Here is an 18,542-nt window from a genome sequence, read left to right as displayed (position 1 = left end):
ATTAAACTGAGGAAACGGTCTGTTTAATTGGGGGGACGATTTATTAAACTGAGGGAACGGTCTGTTTAATTAGGGGGATGATTTATTAAACTGAGGGAACGGTCTGTTTAATTAGGGGGACGATTTATTAAACTGAGGGAACGGTGTGTTTAATTGGGGGGACGATTTATTAAACTGAGGGAACGGTCTGTTTAATTGGGGGGACGATTTATTACATTGAGGGAACGGTCTGTTTAATTGGGGGGGATGATTTCTTAAACTGAGGGAACGGTCTGTTTAATTGGGGGACGATTTATTAAACTGAGGGAACGGTCTGTTTAATTGAGGGGACGATTTATTAAACTGAGGGAACGGTCTGTTTAATTGGGGGGACGATTTATTAAACTGAGGGAACGGTCTGTTTAATTGAGGGGACGATTTATTAAACTGAGGGAACGGTCTGTTTAATTGGGGGGACGATTTCTTAAACTGAGGGAACGGTCTGTTTAATTGGGGGGACGATTTCTTAAACTGAGGGAACGGTCTGTTTAATTGGGGGGACGATTTATTAAACTGAGGGAACGGTGTGTTTAATTGGGGGGACGATTTATTAAACTGAGGGAACGGTCTGTTTAATTGGGGGGACGATTTATTACATTGAGGGAACGGTCTGTTTAATTGGGGGGGATGATTTCTTAAACTGAGGAAACGGTCTGTTTAATTGGGGGGACGATTTATTAAACTGAGGGAACGGTCTGTTTAATTGGGGGGACGATTTATTAAACTGAGGGAACGGTCTGTTTAATTGAGGGGACGATTTATTACATTGAGGGAACGGTCTGTTTAATTGGGGGGACGATTTATTAAACTGAGGGAACGGTCTGTTTAATTGGGGGGACGATTTATTACATTGAGGGAACGGTCTGTTTAATTGGGGGGACGATTTCTTAAACTGAGGGAACGGTCTGTTTAATTGGGGGGACGATTTCTTAAACCGAGGGAACGGTCTGTTTAATTGGGGGGACGATTTATTAAACTGAGGGAACGGTGTGTTTAATTGGGGGGACGATTTATTAAACTGAGGGAACGGTCTGTTTAATTGGGGGGACGATTTATTACATTGAGGGAACGGTCTGTTTAATTGGGGGGGATGATTTCTTAAACTGAGGGAACGATCTATTTAATTGGGGGACGATTTATTAAACTGAGGGAACGGTCTGTTTAATTGGGACGATTTATTAAACTGAGGGAACGGTCTGTTTAATTGGGGGGACGATTTATTAAATTGAGGGAATGGTCTGTTTAATTGGGGGGACGATTTATTAAACTGAGGGAACGGTCTGTTTAATTGGGGGGGCGATTTATTAAATTGAGGGAATGGTCTGTTTAATTGGGGGGACGATTTATTAAACTGAGAGAACGGTCTGTTTAATTGGGGGGACGATTTATTAAACTGAGGGAACGGTCTGTTTAATTGGGGGGACGATTTATTAAACTGAGGGAACGGTCTGTTTAATTGGGGGGGCGATTTATTAAATTGAGGGAATGGTCTGTTTAATTGGGGGGACGATTTATTAAACTGAGAGAACGGTCTGTTTAATTGGGGGGACGATTTATTAAACTGAGGGAACGGTCTGTTTAATTGGGGGGACGATTTATTAAACTGAGGGAACGGTCTGTTTAATTGGGGGGACGATTTATTAAACTGAGGGAATTGTCTGTTTAATTGAGGGGACGATTTATTAAACTGAGGGAATTGTCTGTTTAATTGGGGGGACGATTTATTAAACTGAGGGAATTGTCTGTTTAATTGAGGGGACAATTTCTTAAACTGAGAGGACTTTATTTTAGAGCCATATTCCTCCTCTTCGTCAAAGCTGGGAGTGTTATTTGATATCCTTGAAATCCTTTTGTAATCAGAAAGCTGTAAAACCTGGACCTGATTTTTTAAATAATCAATTTTGTAATACTGTATGTTTTCTGATTATCATTTCTGTATAGGGAATGTTTTTTTTATTATTATTATTTTATTTATTTATTAATAATTTATTAATGTATCGATCCCCCTCCTTCCCCTGGCTGTAGTTAAGTGATGTGCTCCAGGCTCTGATTGGTGTGTGTTACTCTTTGGAGTCATTCAGGAGCGGCAGTGTGTGGCGGCCAGGGGGCAGCACTGAGTCCCAAAACAGGCGCCAGGCTGACGTCTCCGTCAGGTGACCAGCGCGGCAAATTCAACCAGCTCAGGAAGTCGGTAGAGAACCGGTCACACCAACGACGAAGAGCCGCGATACCGGCACACCATGGCGCGCCGAGGTCTCACCCAGACCTTAGTGGGTTATATTTTACCAGACAAGGATGAGGACAGGGCGAGGGACGGGGAGGAAGACTCTGCTACGGACGACGAGGAAACGGAGAAGCAGCCGGAGTTTCTGGACATGAAGGAGATGGCCTCGGTCTCCTCTGGCGGCTTCGTGTGTCAGTCGTCTGTGCCAGCAGTGACTGAAGGTCGGTTATTTAACCAACGTTTTACCCTGAACACACGACGTCGGCTCAACGTGGTCTGCAGCGGGTTGCAGTGTTTACGTGGTCTCCTCAGTGCTCCTACAGGAGCATCTACAGACAGTGTAGAGTAGAGTAGAGTGGAGTGGAGTGGAGTGGAGTAGAACAGAGAGTAGAGTAGAGTGTAGAGTAGTGTAGAGAGTAGAGTAGATTACAGTAGAGTGTAGAGTAGAGTACAGTAGAGTAGAGTAGAGTGTAGAGTAGAGTGTAGATTAGAGTAGAGTGTAGAGTACAGTAGATTAGAGTGTAGATTAGAGTGTAGAGTAGAGTACAGTAGAGTGTAGAGTAGAGTACAGTAGAGATTAGAGTAGAGTACAGTAGAGTGTAGAGTAGTGTAGTGTAGAGTGGAGTGTAGAGTACAGTAGAGTGTAGAGTAGAGTACAGTAGAGTGTAGATTAGAGTAGAGTACAGTAGAGATTAGAGTAGAGTACAGTAGAGTGTAGAGTAGTGTAGAGTGTAGAGTACAGTAGAGTGTAGAGTAGTGTAGATTAGAGTGTAGAGTAGAGTACAGTAGAGTGTAGATTAGAGTAGAGTGTAGAGTAGAGTACAGTAGAGATTAGAGTAGAGTACAGTAGAGTGTAGAGTAGAGTGTAGAGTAGAGTGTAGAGTGAAGTGTAGAGTAGAGTACAGTAGAGTGTAGAGTACAGTAGAGTGTAGAGTAGTGTAGAGTAGAGTACAGTAGAGTGTAGAGTAGTGTAGAGAGTAGAGTGTAGAGTAGTGTAGATTAGAGTAGAGAGTAGAGTGTAGAGTACAGTAGAGTGTAGTGTAGAGTGTAGAGTAGAGTGTAGATTAGAGTAGAGTGTAGAGTAGAGTGTAGATTACAGTAGAGAGTAGAGTACAGTAGAGTGTAGAGTGTAGATTAGAGTAGAGTGTAGAGTAGAGTACAGTAGAGTGTAGATTACAGTAGAGAGTGTAGAGTAGAGTGTAGAGTAGAGTGTAGAGTAGATTACAGTAGAGTGTAGAGTAGAGTACAGTAGAGTGTAGAGTAGAGTAGAGTGTAGAGTAGAGTGTAGATTAGAGTAGAGTGTAGAGTACAGTAGATTAGAGTGTAGATTAGAGTGTAGAGTAGAGTACAGTAGAGTGTAGATTAGAGTAGAGTACAGTAGAGATTAGAGTAGAGTACAGTAGAGTGTAGAGTAGTGTAGAGTAGAGTGTAGAGTGGAGTGTAGAGTACAGTAGAGTGTAGAGTAGAGTACAGTAGAGTGTAGATTAGAGTAGAGTACAGTAGAGATTAGAGTAGAGTACAGTAGAGTGTAGAGTAGAGTGTAGAGTAGAGTGTAGAGTACAGTAGAGTGTAGAGTAGTGTAGATTAGAGTGTAGAGTAGAGTACAGTAGAGTGTAGATTAGAGTAGAGTGTAGAGTAGAGTACAGTAGAGATTAGAGTAGAGTACAGTAGAGTGTAGAGTAGAGTGTAGAGTAGAGTGTAGAGTGAAGTGTAGAGTAGAGTACAGTAGAGTGTAGAGTACAGTAGAGTGTAGAGTAGTGTAGAGTAGAGTACAGTAGAGTGTAGAGTAGTGTAGAGAGTAGAGTACAGTAGAGTGTAGAGTAGTGTAGATTAGAGTAGAGAGTAGAGTGTAGAGTACAGTAGAGTGTAGTGTAGAGTGTAGAGTAGAGTGTAGATTAGAGTAGAGTACAGTAGAGTGTAGAGTACAGTAGAGTGTAGAGTAGAGTGTAGATTACAGTAGAGAGTAGAGTACAGTAGAGTGTAGAGTGTAGATTAGAGTAGAGTGTAGAGTAGAGTACAGTAGAGTGTAGATTACAGTAGAGAGTGTAGAGTAGAGTGTAGAGTAGAGTGTAGAGTAGAATACAGTAGAGTGTAGATTAGAGTACAGTAGAGTGTAGATTAGAGTAGAGAGTAGTGTAGAGTGTAGTGTAGATTAGATGACAGTAGAGTAGAGTGTAGATTAGAGTAGAGTGTAGAGTAGAGTGTAGATTAGAGTAGGGTATAGTGTAGATTAGAGTAGAGTGTAGAGTAGAAATAGATTAGTGTAGAGTAGAGTAGAAATAGATTAGAGAGTAGAGTAGAAATAGATTAGAGTGTAGAGTAGAAATAGATTAGAGTAGTGTAGAGTAGAAATAGATTAGAGAGTAGAGTAGAGTGTAGAGTAGTTTACAGTAGTGTATAGAGTAGAGGAGTGTAGAGTATAGTTTGCAGTAGTGTAGAGTAGAGTGTAGATTAGAGTAGAAATAGAGTAGAGTGTAGAGTAGAAATAGAGTAGAGTGTAGAGTAGAAATAGATTTGAGTGTAGATTAGAGTAGTATAGAGTGTAGATTAGAGTAGAGTAGAGTAGAAATAGAGTAGAGTGTAGAGTACAGTAGAAATAGAGTAGAGTAGTATAGTGTAGATTAGAGTAGAGTGTAGATTAGAGTAGAAATAGAGTAGAGTAGTATAGAGTGTAGATTAGAGTAGAAATAGATTAGAGTGTAGATTAGAGTAGAATAGAAATAGATTAGTGTAGAGTAGAAATAGATTAGAGTGTAGAGTAGAGTAGAAATAGATTAGAGAGTAGAGTAGAAATAGATTAGAGTGTAGAGTAGAGTAGAAATAGATTAGAGTAGAGTAGTGTAGAGTAGAAATAGATTAGAGTGTAGAGTAGAGTGTAGAGTAGTTTACAGTAGTGTATAGAGTAGAGGAGTGTAGAGTATAGTTTGCAGTAGTGTAGAGTAGAGTGTAGATTAGAGTAGAGTGTAGATTAGAGTAGAAATAGAGTAGAGTAGAAATAGAGTAGAGTGTAGAGTAGAAATAGAGTAGTGTAGATTAGAGTAGTATAGAGTGTAGATTAGAGTAGAGTAGAAATAGAGTAGAGTGTAGAGTACAGTAGAAATAGAGTAGAGTAGTATAGAGTGTAGATTAGAGTAGAGTGTAGATTAGAGTAGAAATAGATTAGAGTGTAGGTTAGAGTAGAATAGAAATAGATTAGTGTAGAGTAGAAATAGATTAGAGTGTAGAGTAGAAATAGATTAGAGAGTAGAGTAGAAATAGATTAGAGTGTAGAGTAGAAATAGATTAGAGTAGAGTAGTATAGAGTGTAGAGTAGAAATAGATTAGAGTGTAGAGTAGTTTACAGTAGTGTATAGAGTAGAGGAGTGTAGAGTATAGTTTGCAGTAGTGTAGAGTAGAGTGTAGATTAGAGTAGAGTGTAGATTAGAGTAGAAATAGAGTAGAGTGTAGAGTAGAAATAGAGTAGAGTGTAGAGTAGAAATAGATTTGAGTGTAGATTAGAGTAGTATAGAGTGTAGATTAGAGTAGAGTAGAAATAGAGTAGAGTGTAGAGTACAGTAGAAATAGAGTAGAGTAGTATAGAGTGTAGATTAGAGTAGAGTGTAGATTAGAGTAGAAATAGATTAGAGTGTAGATTAGAGTAGAATAGAAATAGATTAGTGTAGAGTAGAAATAGAGTAGAGTGTAGAGTAGAAATAGAGTAGAGTGTAGAGTAGAAATAGAGTAGAGTGTAGATTAGAGTAGAATAGAAATAGATTAGTGTAGAGTAGAAATAGAGTAGAGTGTAGATTAGTGTAGTGTAGAGTATAGTGTAGATTAGTGTAGAGTATAGTTTGTATTAGTGTAGCGTGTAGTTTAGAGTAGTGTAGAGTGTAGATTAGAATGTAGTGTAGAGTATAGTGTAGATTAGAGTATAGTTTAGATTAGTGTAGAGTAGATTAGAGTAGTGTAGAGTAGAAATAGAGTAGAAATAGATTAGAGTGTAGATTAGAGTAGAATAGAAATAGATTAGTGTAGAGTAGAAATAGAGTAGAGTGTAGATTAGAGTAGTGTAGAGTGTAGATTAGAGTAGTGTAGTGTAGAGTATAGTGTAGATTAGAGTAGTGTAGTGTAGAGTATAGTGTAGATTAGTGTAGAGTATAGTTTGTATTAGTGTAGCGTGTAGTTTAGAGTAGTGTAGAGTGTAGATTAGAATGTAGTGTAGAGTATAGTTTAGATTAGTGTAGAGTGTAGATTAGAATGTAGTGTAGAGTGTAGTGTAGAGTGTAGTGTAGAGTATAGTGTAGATTAGAGTAGTGTAGTGTAGAGTATAGTGTAGATTAGTGTAGTGTAGAGTATAGTGTAGATTAGTGTAGATTAGTGTAGTGTAGAGTGTAGTGTAGATTAGTGTAGATTAGTGTAGAGTATAGTGTAGATTAGTGTAGAGTATAGTTTGTATTAGTGTAGCGTGTAGTTTAGAGTAGTGTAGAGTGTAGATTAGAATGTAGTGTAGAGTATAGTGTAGTGTAGAGTATAGTGTAGATTAGAGTAGTGTAGTGTAGAGTATAGTGTAGATTAGTGTAGAGTATAGTTTGTATTAGTGTAGCGTGTAGTTTAGAGTAGTGTAGAGTGTAGATTAGAATGTAGTGTAGAGTATAGTTTAGATTAGTGTAGAGTGTAGATTAGAGTAGAGTATAGTTTAGATTAGTGTAGAGTGTAGATTAGAGTAGTGTAGTGTAGAGTAGAGTAGAGAGTAGAGTAGTGTAGAGTAGAGAGTAGAGTAGAGTATAGTAGGCACCAGGGTGTGGATCAGAGGCTGGAATAAGAAGAACTGAACTTGACTGTTATGGTAATCCAGGGGATTTTTGTGGAACAATGAAACAATCCATTCCCTCAATTTAATAAACTGTCCCCTTAATGAAACAATTCATTCCCTCAGTTTAATAAATCGTTTAATGTAGAGGATTTTGAAATTGAGGAAACGACTTGTTGAGGTTTAACGTTATTAAAGTTATCATTCTGCTCTCAGGACTTATTTCCTTCCTCTTTCCTCTGAGCAAATCTGACTTTAGTTCCCAGTTTGAGACTAAACTGAACCGGCTTATTCTCCACTGTCTTCCACAACAACATTGTGACCGCCTCCAGTTTTGGTGCCTGCAGTGTTGTCTGCTCGCTGCTGTCTGCACTGTCACAGTGATCTGCTGCAGAAGGTTGTGACAGCGTAAAGTCAGGAGCTTCTGTGGAAAGAGAGAATTACCCCAGAACCCCACAGAAATGTAATCCTGTCTGCACAGGGATCACGTTGTGGTGCACCCTTTAGACAACATTGCAGCAACGATGTAAGAAAGTTGACAACCCTGTGATGATGTTATGGGCTTTATGTATGTGTATTGAATTCTTCTGCTCCACCTTAATGGTGCTGTTGCGTTACCTCCTGCCACCCTTATAGTGGGAAGGGAAAAACGGTCCAGAAGCCAAAAACGGTTAAAACTGGCTTGGCTGGTTTGGCTTTGTCTGTGCAGTAAGCCTCTTGATCACCACACGCCAGAGTGAGCATGTGTCTGCTCAACAGTTTGCCAAACCAGGCATTTGAATATACACACTGAATAGTAAGGAGTCAGAGAGGGTTGCGAGTCCAGTACCTGATCCGCTAAGGCACTTAACCCTGTGTGCTCCAGGAGTGCTCTAGCAGTATAATGACATGTATAATGAAACGATTATAAGCTTATTGCCCGATGCTATCAAAGACACTGTTCTTTGATAGCTTGAGATGTTTTGGCCTAAAATATTCAATAATATTTATGACACACTCCTTTTTTTATTATTATTATTTTTTTTATTAGACAGTAAACCAGTGCTACTGTACACCACAAACAGCTTGATGTTTCTTGCCCTTTTTTATTATTATTTATTTATTTTTCCACAAAACAGAGAAAGTTGGATTTATGAATGTGTATGCAGTGCACCTAAGGCAAGGCCCATCCACACGTATCTGGATATTTTTTAACATATTAATATTTCCTTTCTGTTTTTGTCTCTGTGTGGATGGAAATATTTTTTAAAAAGGGTTTGGAAATAATTTCCATCCACACAGAGACAAAAAAGCCCCTGTATGGGGCTATAGTACCTCAAAAGGAGAGACATCAAAACGAAAGAAGGTTTAATGCCAAATTACACACTACTCCCTATGTAGTGCACTGTGCAAGTTATGAAATTACAGATTCTTAAATTCTTAGTCTAAATCTATTATTCTCCTTCAGATGTTTTGTAGAATTATTATTTTTGCCTTATTTTATCTGCAGTGGACTTCCAGACCAACAGGCAGAAGTGCAGAGTTCAAGGCCGGTTTGCTCTCAGGGATCCATGGTGGCAGATCTCCTGCACTGCCAGTAGATTCAATCGCAAGTTTGTGATGAAAGGGTACCCTTCCTACAGCCTCCGGACAGATCTCCAAGGAGATGGGCGTAGTATTGTGTCTTTGTTCTTGAAGGCGTGCGGAGTGGACTCTTGTTTTGTCACTCGGTTCATGGAGTGGTTGCCTGAGGACAGATATGTGGACCTCACTAATGTGGAAGAGGCTCTGAATGACTTTGGAGATCAGACAAAAGAGAATGAGAAACAAGCCAAGTTGGATGTCTTGCCTAGAATCTCCAAATCAGGTATAGTAATACTTTTGCTGAAGGTAGAAAGTTACTTGGGATTAACATTAGTGTGTGAGCTTGAAAAAGCATGTTAGTTTGGGACAAACTCAGGTTAAGGGGAAACACAAACATGTGTATTGTGTGTGTGAAGTCCCAAGGATGGAGATGGGAGATCCTGCCTTGTTGGCATAAGGTCTTTGATTCCTAAAAATGCCTAATAGAGTATTATGTAAATAATACTATATTCGCCTACATCTCCTATTAACACAACTATAAATAAAACTGAATTCTACTTCTGATATGGGTTCTGTTACATATCCCAGTCAGTCATAACTTTTAAAACCACCTGGCTTATATTGTGTAGGTCCCCCTTGTACTGCCAAAACAGCTGTGACCCCTCAGAGCATGGACTCCACAAGACCTCTGAAGGTGTCTTGTGGTTTCTTACACGTGCTGGAAGTGAGGCCTCCATGGATCACATCAGTGAGCCTTAGGTGCCCTTGACCCTGTTGCCGGTTCACGGGTTATTCTTTGTAAAGCACTTTTGGTAGGTACTGATCACGGCATACCAGGAATACCCTACAGGACATGCCTGATGTTATGAAGATGTTCTGACCCAATTATCTAGCCGTCACCCTTTTTTCCTACTGTTAATCACTTCACCTGTCAGTGGTTTTAATGTTATGGCTGACCGGTGTATTTCGCTGTATACATGGTTAACTACTAACAGTTACTTTGCTGTTAATCATAGCAGCTAATGTATTTATGAAGTTATAAGTATTGTGTGTAGTCTGGTGTAAGTACCTGTGAATACGGTGCCTTGTTTTATTAATTAGATGCAGGGTTTTATGTGAGGGCTGCCAAAATGTACCCCCGGGTCATGGAGTACATGCCAAAGTTGCTGCCGGGACAGTTTTTGAAACTGCTAAACAAAGGGATCGAAACCAAGAATCGGATGACGTCAGAGGACACAGAGGACACAGAGGAGACAGAGGACATGGAGGACATGGAGGACGTAGAGGAACAGGAGACTGGATCCATCTTAGCCCAGCTGGAGGAGCTCATCAAGACGGCTGTATGGAAGTTAGGCTTTGGCTATGTGAGTAAGACCTGAACAGCTAGTCTTCCTTAATGTAAGGATGACTTCCATACAGACGTTTTGCAGTGTCATTTTGTTTGGTCTTTTCCAACAGATCATGTGGAAAGAGTTCCAGTTAGTCAGGTGTGAAAGCAAGCTGGAGGCCTTTAAGGACTGTAAGTTGTTCTCGAATATTCCTGGTCTGCAGCAGAACGCCCTGCTGATGTACGATAAACTCAAGAACTACTGCCGGAAGAACGGCCACACCTATATTGGCCGTGAATATCTGGAGGAGAGGATGAGGTCCTATAAGATGTCAGAAGTGAGTACTTGGGAAGCTGTGAACTTCCTTCGGGGTCAAGGCGTGCTGAAGGTGGAGAAGCAGAAGATTGCCCTCAGAAACCTTTACAAGTACGAGACCGAAATCATCAGCTGTCTGTCCAAAGTGGTGATGGAGGAACCTTGGAATATTGACCTGGACGTGAAGGAGGTTCTCCGTTCTGCTCATCGGATGAGAGCCAAAGCTGATTCGAACAACCCATTTGACGAAGAACCTGACCCAACCCCTGTGAAGCTGGACCCTGATCAGGTGCGCGCAGCGGAGATGATGTGTGCCAACCCTGTGACGGTGATCAGCGGGAAGGCGGGCTGTGGGAAAACGACAGTGGTCAGCTTGGTGTTCAAAGCTGCTGTGGAACAAGCAAAGAACCACAGGGAAAGAGAACCAGAGGAGAAGAGCAACTGCGAGGAGAATGAGGAAAATGGCAAAAAGCCTCCCCAAGAGGTTCTTCTCACTGCTCCCACAGGTCGAGCTGCATCCCTGCTGACCAAGAAAACCAGTTTCACTGCTTACACCATGCATCAGGTTGGTTTAGGTATAACTGAATGAATCTCAGGGTATTTTTAATAATGAATGGCGTAAGGTGCAAGGGTGTTTATCAACTACACTATCTGTGCAAATGTTTGTGGACACTAGTAAATGCATTTAGCTACTGTAAGTTGTCTAGGTCCTGTAGAGAAGTACTGATAATAAAATAGGACTTACTGGAGCGGATGAACATGAACATACTGGCACCATGCCTAATGCCAAGCGTGGGCTAGAAGGGTATAAAGCCCCTCCTTATGAAGGTGTGGAGCAGCGGAATTGTGTTCTCTGGAATGATGATGGTGCTCCATCCAGTACTTTTGGGAATGAGCTTGGGAATGAGCTTGGGAATGAGCTTGGGGGTGAGGTGGGGTGGTGATCATCCAACATCTTGGCCTCACTAATTTCTATTCAGCTCTTGTTGCTGAATGCAATCTGGTAGTAGAGACAGTTACTCCAACAAAATCAGGATACATGTTTTTTTGTAAATACCTCGATTTTAGAAGAAATAATGAATTGATTAATGAAGTGTCCCAATACTTTTGACAAATGGTTAACTGCTAATAGTAGGGTTTCATATGTATAAAATGTTTGGTGTGTTTGGCATATTGTTCAGCTGATATTGAACAGATCTCCAGTCTTAAACAACATGTTTGAGGCTCTTTCCTGAACAGCTTTTTTTTCTGCTCATTCCTTCTAGGTGTTGTGGAGTTACATGAGTTCAAAGAAAAGCCTGAGAGGAAAGCCAATGGACTGGAAGTTCGCTAATGTGCGGGTGCTGGTAGTGGATGAGGGTAGTCTGGTGTGTGTGCAGATCCTTCACTCTCTCCTCTCCCTGCTCACCAAATACGCAAAGCTGCAGAAATTCATCCTGCTTGGTGAGATCACGGTACCTTCTTCTGTTCTGTCATAGTGCGTGATTGAGAAAATAACATGGTAGTGCATGAATAACTTAATGACATTCTTAATTGTATTCTGCACTCTGAATCATTTCATGCAGAGAAATCCCCAAATGTTTGTGGACATCCCTTGAATGCATTCAGCTACTTTAAGTTCCTCCAATGCTGATGCACACACAGTAGAGAATTACTGCCAATAGAATAGAACTCTGGGGTGGGATGAGTTGGGGATGAGTTAGGGAGTTGGGGTGAGCTGGGGTGGTGATCATCCAACTTCCTGACATCACTAATGCTCTTCTGGCTGTATGCAGTCAAATCCTCCAAAATGTAGTAGAAAGCCTTTGTCCCTGGACAGTAGAAACAGATACTCCAACCAAAACCGGATAAACCTTTTATTTTTATTTTTATTAAATACTCTGGATTTCAGAGGAAATAATGAATGGATGAGCAGGTGTCCCAATACTTTTTTCCATATAAGTGTATGTTGCATTCGTATCAGATATTACAGAGTTAATACAACATTCTCTTTAACTCTATTTCTGAAGGAGATATCAGGCAGTTGCCCAGCATTGAGCCAGGAAACACTCTGAATGACCTCTTTGAAAGTCTCCTGAGGGTGAAATGGTCCATTGAAATGCGCACCAACCACCGCGCCGAATCAGAGCTCATTGTCCGCAACGCTGGATTGTAAGCCTCCAACCAATACCCCCCCACACACATTTACAATCAACATTTTTTGCTGTGTACCTATTAAACAACTGACATTGCAATAATTTTTTTTCTGCTCTATACACTGCCTGGCCAAAAAAAAAAGGTCACACACTAATATTTTGTTGGACAGCCTTTACCACACATTCGCTGTGGCAATGTTTCCACAAGCTTCTGCAATGTCACAACATTTATTTGTGTCCAGGGTGGCACAATACTGCACATAGTTAATACAGCAGCGAAAATACTGTAAATACCGTAAGACACCCCCTACTATCAGATTGCTTTTGAAGCTGAATCTGATGAAGTTGGTTTCATTTACTCATGCCACTTGTCCTAAAACAACTCTTCTCACTCTTTTTAGAATTGCAGAGATGGGTCATAAAAAAGCATATCATGCTTTGGAGTTTGATGCAGTTGTGAACCTGAGTGAGCCATTCACAGCACTGTCACCTGACAAGAAGTTCATTCTCATCCTCCTTCCAAGAGAGGAAGGTTATGATGGTATGGAATGATTGTTAACAAACCTTCGAACACTGATAGTCATTGAAGGTCAAGTTGAAAGACGCATAGTGTCACATTCAGCCTAGGACGTGCTGCTGTGGAAAACACTGGCAACCTGTCTAGGTGTGAATATGAAGCTATGTGTCATTAACTATGGCTTTTCACAGTTTATACAGCTTATAAACAGTATATACACTGTTAGTAAAGCGTTTAGTATCCGGAGAGTATCTGGATCCACTTAAGGTGGTTTCTGTTTACACTTGTAATTAAAAGGCAGCCCTAGTGTGATCAGATAAAATCGTACGACATACATTTTACTTGTGTTTACCTGTAAACAACGATTTCTCATCAGAACTGGCCTGATCCAGGAGACTGAACAGTTTAGAGGAACGGTTCTACAATGCTGTAGGACAATAGATGGTTCTCACAATCCTGTAATGGCTATAGCAAATGCAACAGAATATTTAAACTGCAAGGCAACAAACTCAGTAATACTTACCTAAGGGTTACACCTGGCTTTTCATGCAGACATATCTGAATTAATAAATTTCCATAAACTAATAATTTCTGCTTACAGTGTACTAATTTCTTTTTCTTTTTATCTTAGATCTACAAATTGCTATAAAACGACTGCTGGAAGGTCCAGCCCCTGGACTGAAAGATGATCAGTCTTCACAATTTGTCGCTTTCATGAGGTAAGAAATCTAAAGTAGGTTTTCCAGGCAGAAGCTCATAATGAATGATCTTTAAACTCCGTGGTATAATTAATACAGTATCTCCTCATCAAAATGGCGATACAGAGAACAGAGACACAGAAGAACACAGACTATACTATATTACCTTTCTAAAAATAATGAACAAATGTTTGTCGACATCATTTTTAATGAATGCATTCAACACCTTTAAGTTGTACCCATTGCTGACACAGATGGCCAAATGTTCACACAGCTTGTCTAGAGAAATGGTACAAATATGACTCTAATAAGACTCTCTGGAGCAGATCAACATTAACTTATTGGTACCATGCCTAAGGCTGAGCGTGGACTAAAGGGGTATAAAGCCTCCTGGCATTGAGCTGTGGAACAGTGGAACTGTGTTTTCAGTGCTTTTGGAATGAGTTAGGAAGTCTGGGATGAGATGGGGTGGTGATCGTCCAACGTTCTGACCTCACTAATGCCCCTGAATGCAGTCAAATCCTCACAGCAATGCTCCACAATCTAGTAGAAAACCTTCTTCCCTGGACAGTAGAGACAGTTACTCCAACAAAAGCAGAATAAACTATTTTATTAACCTTGATTTCAGAAGAAACCATGAATGAGAAGGTGTCCCAATACTTTTGTCCATGTGGTGTATTATCAGTTGTTATTTCTAAGCTGTCTGACATTCAGCAAATGCTGTAACAGAGCTCATTTTGTTTGTTTTTTAACAGGAGAGATTGTGATTTGGTCAATGAGCTTTGCTGCAAGCATTACTCAGGTCATAATACAAAGTAAGCTCATATGACGTTCAATTATGTGTTGTTTTTGTCTAGTATTTGCCAAAATAGGTTATGTGATGCATTCAGATTTAAATCTGGCTGTTTTCTATTCTTTGCTCACTTTTGCTCTTTGCTTCTTTTCTAACTTGCTGTTCATCCTTTTAGAAATCATAAAAATAAAATAGACTTTCAGATTGGTGATAAAGTGTGTTGCACAAAGAATGGCTATGTGACGGATACAGATAAAGCCAAGGAGTTAAAAGCCAAGGAGGACGATGATGAGGGAACCCAAAGAAAAGTGCAACCGAAAAAACGATTGTGCAATGGGGAGATTTTCTTTATTAAAGAGGTATGGAAAACAAACATGTATTTGCATGAGTTTGCAGTTCTTCTAGCAGCCGGCAGCATTTTCAGTGTCTGTAGAGTGTCTGTCAGTAGAAAGGTACATGTTTGGATCCTGCAGATTTGTTCAGGAATTGTGTGTTTTGTTATTGGCAGGATCTGTCTACTGAGGAAGCTGGCAAACGGGGCAGTAAGACAAGGAGACTGAAGCTGGCGGACGAGACTGGTGAAGTGGTGTTGACTGCTGACTACAGGGAGCTGCAGAAAGAGTGCAAGCTCCGACATGCCTGGGCCCGGACCATACACACTTTTCAGGTCCATATCCTGAGTAATGTGTTCACCGGCACACTCTCACTCCCTCTCCCACATTTCTTTTTTCTGCTTTTGCAGTTACTTCAACAAAAGCAAGATCATTTTCAATACACTCTAAACCACTGCTGCCACACTAAAACAGTGGTTTTAGACAGGTGTCCCAATACTTTTGTCCTTTTTTAGAATATTTAGTGTATTTAGGATATGTGGGACCTAAAACTGCTTTTGCCTTTTCTCTTGTCAGGGCTCAGAGGAGAAGACTATTGTATATGTCCTTGGGAATGGTGTTTGTCAAAACTGGAAACACGTCTACACTGCGGTCACCCGGGGTCAACAGCGTGTGTACGTCATTGCGAAGGACGGTTGCCTAGAGGAAGCGATTCGAGGACAGGTCATCAAACGCAACACTAGACTAGCTGGCCTTGTCACAGATATGATCGGGAAGCTACGGGAGACGCGTGACGATTTGTGCACTCAGGCTAGCCAGTCTGATTTCGGAACTCCAAAGCGAGGCTCCAGCTTTCAGCCGTTTCAGGCCACACTGCAGTCTTCGTCGCCTGGGCCGTCCCCGGCTTGTTATAGTGCAAGAAGCCAATGTGCAACACCTTACTTTAAGAAAGATCCTGATCAAACCCAAAACACAGCTGAGAATGAGCTTGTTGGATGTCAGTCAGGGAGTCCAAGTCTGTTCAAACGACAGAACAGCTCTGACGACTGCAGTACACCAAGCAAACAGCAAAAGGTAAGCTGGTTAACATTGAAACCTGGTATCTACACCGCCTTGTTTCTACACTCACTGTCCATTTTGTCAGCTCCACTGACCATATAGAATCACTAATTAAAGAACTACAGACTGTAGTCCGCCTGTTTCTCTGCATACTTCCTTCACCCTGTTCTTCAATGGCCAGGACCCCTAGTATTTGGGTGGTGGGTCATTTTCAGTCCTGGAGTGACACTGGCATGGTGGTGTGTTAGTAGTATGTGTTGTGCCGCTGGTACGAGTGGATCAGATACAGCAGTGCTGCTGCTGGAGGGTTTAAACACCTCAGCGTCACTGCTGGACTGAGAACTGTCCACCAACCAGAAACATCCAGCCAACAGAGTCCTGTGGGCAGCAGTGTCCTGTGAGCACCGCTGAACCACCAGACGATGACCACCACAGACTGTGCAGCAACAGATACAGAGCTTCTGTCTCTGACTTTACATCTACAAGGTGGATCAACTAGGTAGGAGTGTCTAATAGAGTGGACAGTGATTGGACACTGTGTTTAAACACTCCAGCAGCACTGCTGTGTCTCATCCACTCGTACCAGCGGCACAACACATACTACTAACACACCACCATGCCAGTGTCACTCCAGTGCTGAAAATGACCCACCACCTAAATACTGGGGGTCCTGACCATTGAAGAACAGGGTGAACGAAGTATGCAGAGAAACAGGTGGACTACAGTCTGTAGTTCTTTAATTAGTGTGATCCACTGTTACCAACACTGTGGTGGTCAGCCCTGTGGGGTCCTGAGCTTCAAAGAACAGGGTGAAAGGTGGCTACTAACAGAGCATGCAGAGAAACAGATGGATACAGTCTGGATTTATAGAACTACACGCTGCTCCTAAATGGGAAATGGGGCTGATATAATGGACAGTGAATGTAGAAACAAGGATTTAAGGACTTGAGAGGTAGTTAATTGTAGCTATCTGTAGTTAATTTTTACACTGTTCTTGTGATGTGTTGTTTCTTATGCTTAGTAAAGTCTGATTATGATGCCAGGACCTGTGGCCCTGTATTACCCAAATTACATTTTAGTTGTTATTGCAGATGGCTGAAACGGAATCACCGCTGGGTTGTGCCTGGCTGGGGAGCCTGTCTCTTGCAGGCAGTGCTCCGAAATCTCATCCCAAAAGGCTTTTTTCAGAAGCTAGTCAAACTTTCGAGGACAAGCCATAAGGAGCAGGTAGCACCAGGTGCACCTTACAAAGAGCTGCAGGTTGTACTTCTAAGGATTATTGGGTAAGGGGGCAATATGGCAAAAATATTGTATCATGATGTTTTAATACAGAAACAAAATTGACTTAGATTTTAAAAATAGCCGCCATTTTTGCAAAGAGCGCAATTTTATGCAAAAGTTGTTGCTACACTACGCCTAATTGAGCAGGACTAATTAAACTATACTAGAATTAAAAACATGCAGTTCCTCAGTGCTCTTTAAGCACTGCAGATTTTTAATTATATCCACATCCACGATTTACACAGGAACGTGTATTGTGTATCATGATAAGAAGAAAATCCTTATCATATTGCCCTCCCCTGTTGACATGTGTGGTGTATTTCTTTCTCAGGATTTAAGTGTGTTGGTGCCAACATTTTCTTTTTCCCCTTTTTGTCATTTTATCTTGCACTTTAGACATATCCCATGTACTTATGTTTTTTGTTGTTGTTTTTTTAAGCAGAAACACAGATGCTTGCTCCTTAATAATCAAGTCTGCTGTGGTGGGTAGCACTGCCTCTATTTCAAAAGGCTGGTTTTCTGATTTTCTGGCTATAAAGCCAAATTCAAATGAATTATCTTTAGATAATTGTGTTTAAATATCTTTTCTTACTGGATAATTATACTAGGATAATTATCTAATTATCTTGAGATACTGTATATATGAAAAACATCAGCGCATTACTGCCCTCTAGATGGCACCTATACACTATTCACTATTCCCTCCTCAAGCCCATTGTCTGTTTTTTAGGGATGCAGGAAGTTCTGTATCCATGATTCAAACTGTTCTAATGGAAAAAGACTACTAAAGAGAGCACAGTCTCAAATACCAAAATATTACTTTTGATTTATTATGTCAGATCACCATTTAAAAACCTGACAGACTGTTTTGGAGCATGGGTCAAACAAGTATCTCTATTCAAAAGCACCTACAGCTTTCTGGACCACATCATAGTATTTAACATTGACTTGGACCTAGGTAAGACAAAATAACTATATAGGGATTACTTTCCATTAACATAGTTCCTATCATGGATACACAACTGCCAGCACCAGTGAACGATGAGCAGTGGGCTTGGGGAAATATTTGGGGAATGCAGAAGCAGAGAGCCTTCATTAATATTTTTTTTATTAAAAAAAAGTTCTATATGCCTTTATTATCATCTGGACTTTTCACAGCATGTGATTTCTTAGCTTGACGTGCACTTATACAGCCTTTTCATGAATACATATATTTTGTTTGTCCGTTCTTTCTCTGTGCTGTTACATAAACAGAGGTGAGGGGGGTTAAAATAATGAATTATGGAACTGTCCATAAATGTTTAAATATATTTACTCAGATTTAAGATGCATAATCAGGGCCTTGGAAAATGCAATGTAAGTGTCATCACTGGAAATGTGCTGCAATCATGTAATCCCTGTCAGTAGCCCTATTCAGTAATTTAGAATACTGTGATATTCAGTGTTTTAGAAGGTGGAGCTGCCCTAGG

General features: G+C 40.7%; 1 protein-coding gene across 1 annotated transcript; it reads left to right on the top strand.

Annotated features, from left to right (window-relative positions):
* The first annotated feature begins 2,279 nt into the window (after positions 1–2,279).
* On the top strand, positions 2,280–17,247 carry helb (helicase (DNA) B). The gene is made up of 13 exons (XM_072673478.1): positions 2,280–2,484; positions 8,542–8,898; positions 9,717–9,979; positions 10,074–10,823; positions 11,524–11,701; positions 12,268–12,409; positions 12,795–12,934; positions 13,542–13,629; positions 14,364–14,423; positions 14,577–14,760; positions 14,910–15,068; positions 15,310–15,807; positions 16,884–17,247. Exons 1-13 carry the CDS (start codon positions 2,280–2,282, stop codon positions 17,010–17,012), a joined length of 3,153 nt encoding a protein of 1,050 aa, XP_072529579.1. The 3' UTR covers positions 17,013–17,247.
* Positions 17,248–18,542: the final 1,295 nt, after the last annotated feature.

This window comes from Salminus brasiliensis, chromosome 2, assembly GCF_030463535.1.
Source record: "Salminus brasiliensis chromosome 2, fSalBra1.hap2, whole genome shotgun sequence".
NCBI lineage: Eukaryota > Metazoa > Chordata > Actinopteri > Characiformes > Bryconidae > Salminus > Salminus brasiliensis.
This window is presented reverse-complemented; position numbering and strand designations above follow the sequence as displayed.

Excerpts from the sequence above, each read along its gene's own strand:
- helb (XM_072673478.1), top strand. The coding sequence starts at position 2,280 with ATGGCGCGCCGAGGTCTCACCCAGACCTTAGTGGGTTATATTTTACCA. Across the intron at positions 9,980-10,073 it reads GGAAGTTAGGCTTTGGCTAT|ATCATGTGGAAAGAGTTCCA; the intron begins GTGAGTAAGACC and ends CTTTTCCAACAG. Across the intron at positions 13,630-14,363 it reads CAATTTGTCGCTTTCATGAG|GAGAGATTGTGATTTGGTCA; the intron begins GTAAGAAATCTA and ends GTTTTTTAACAG.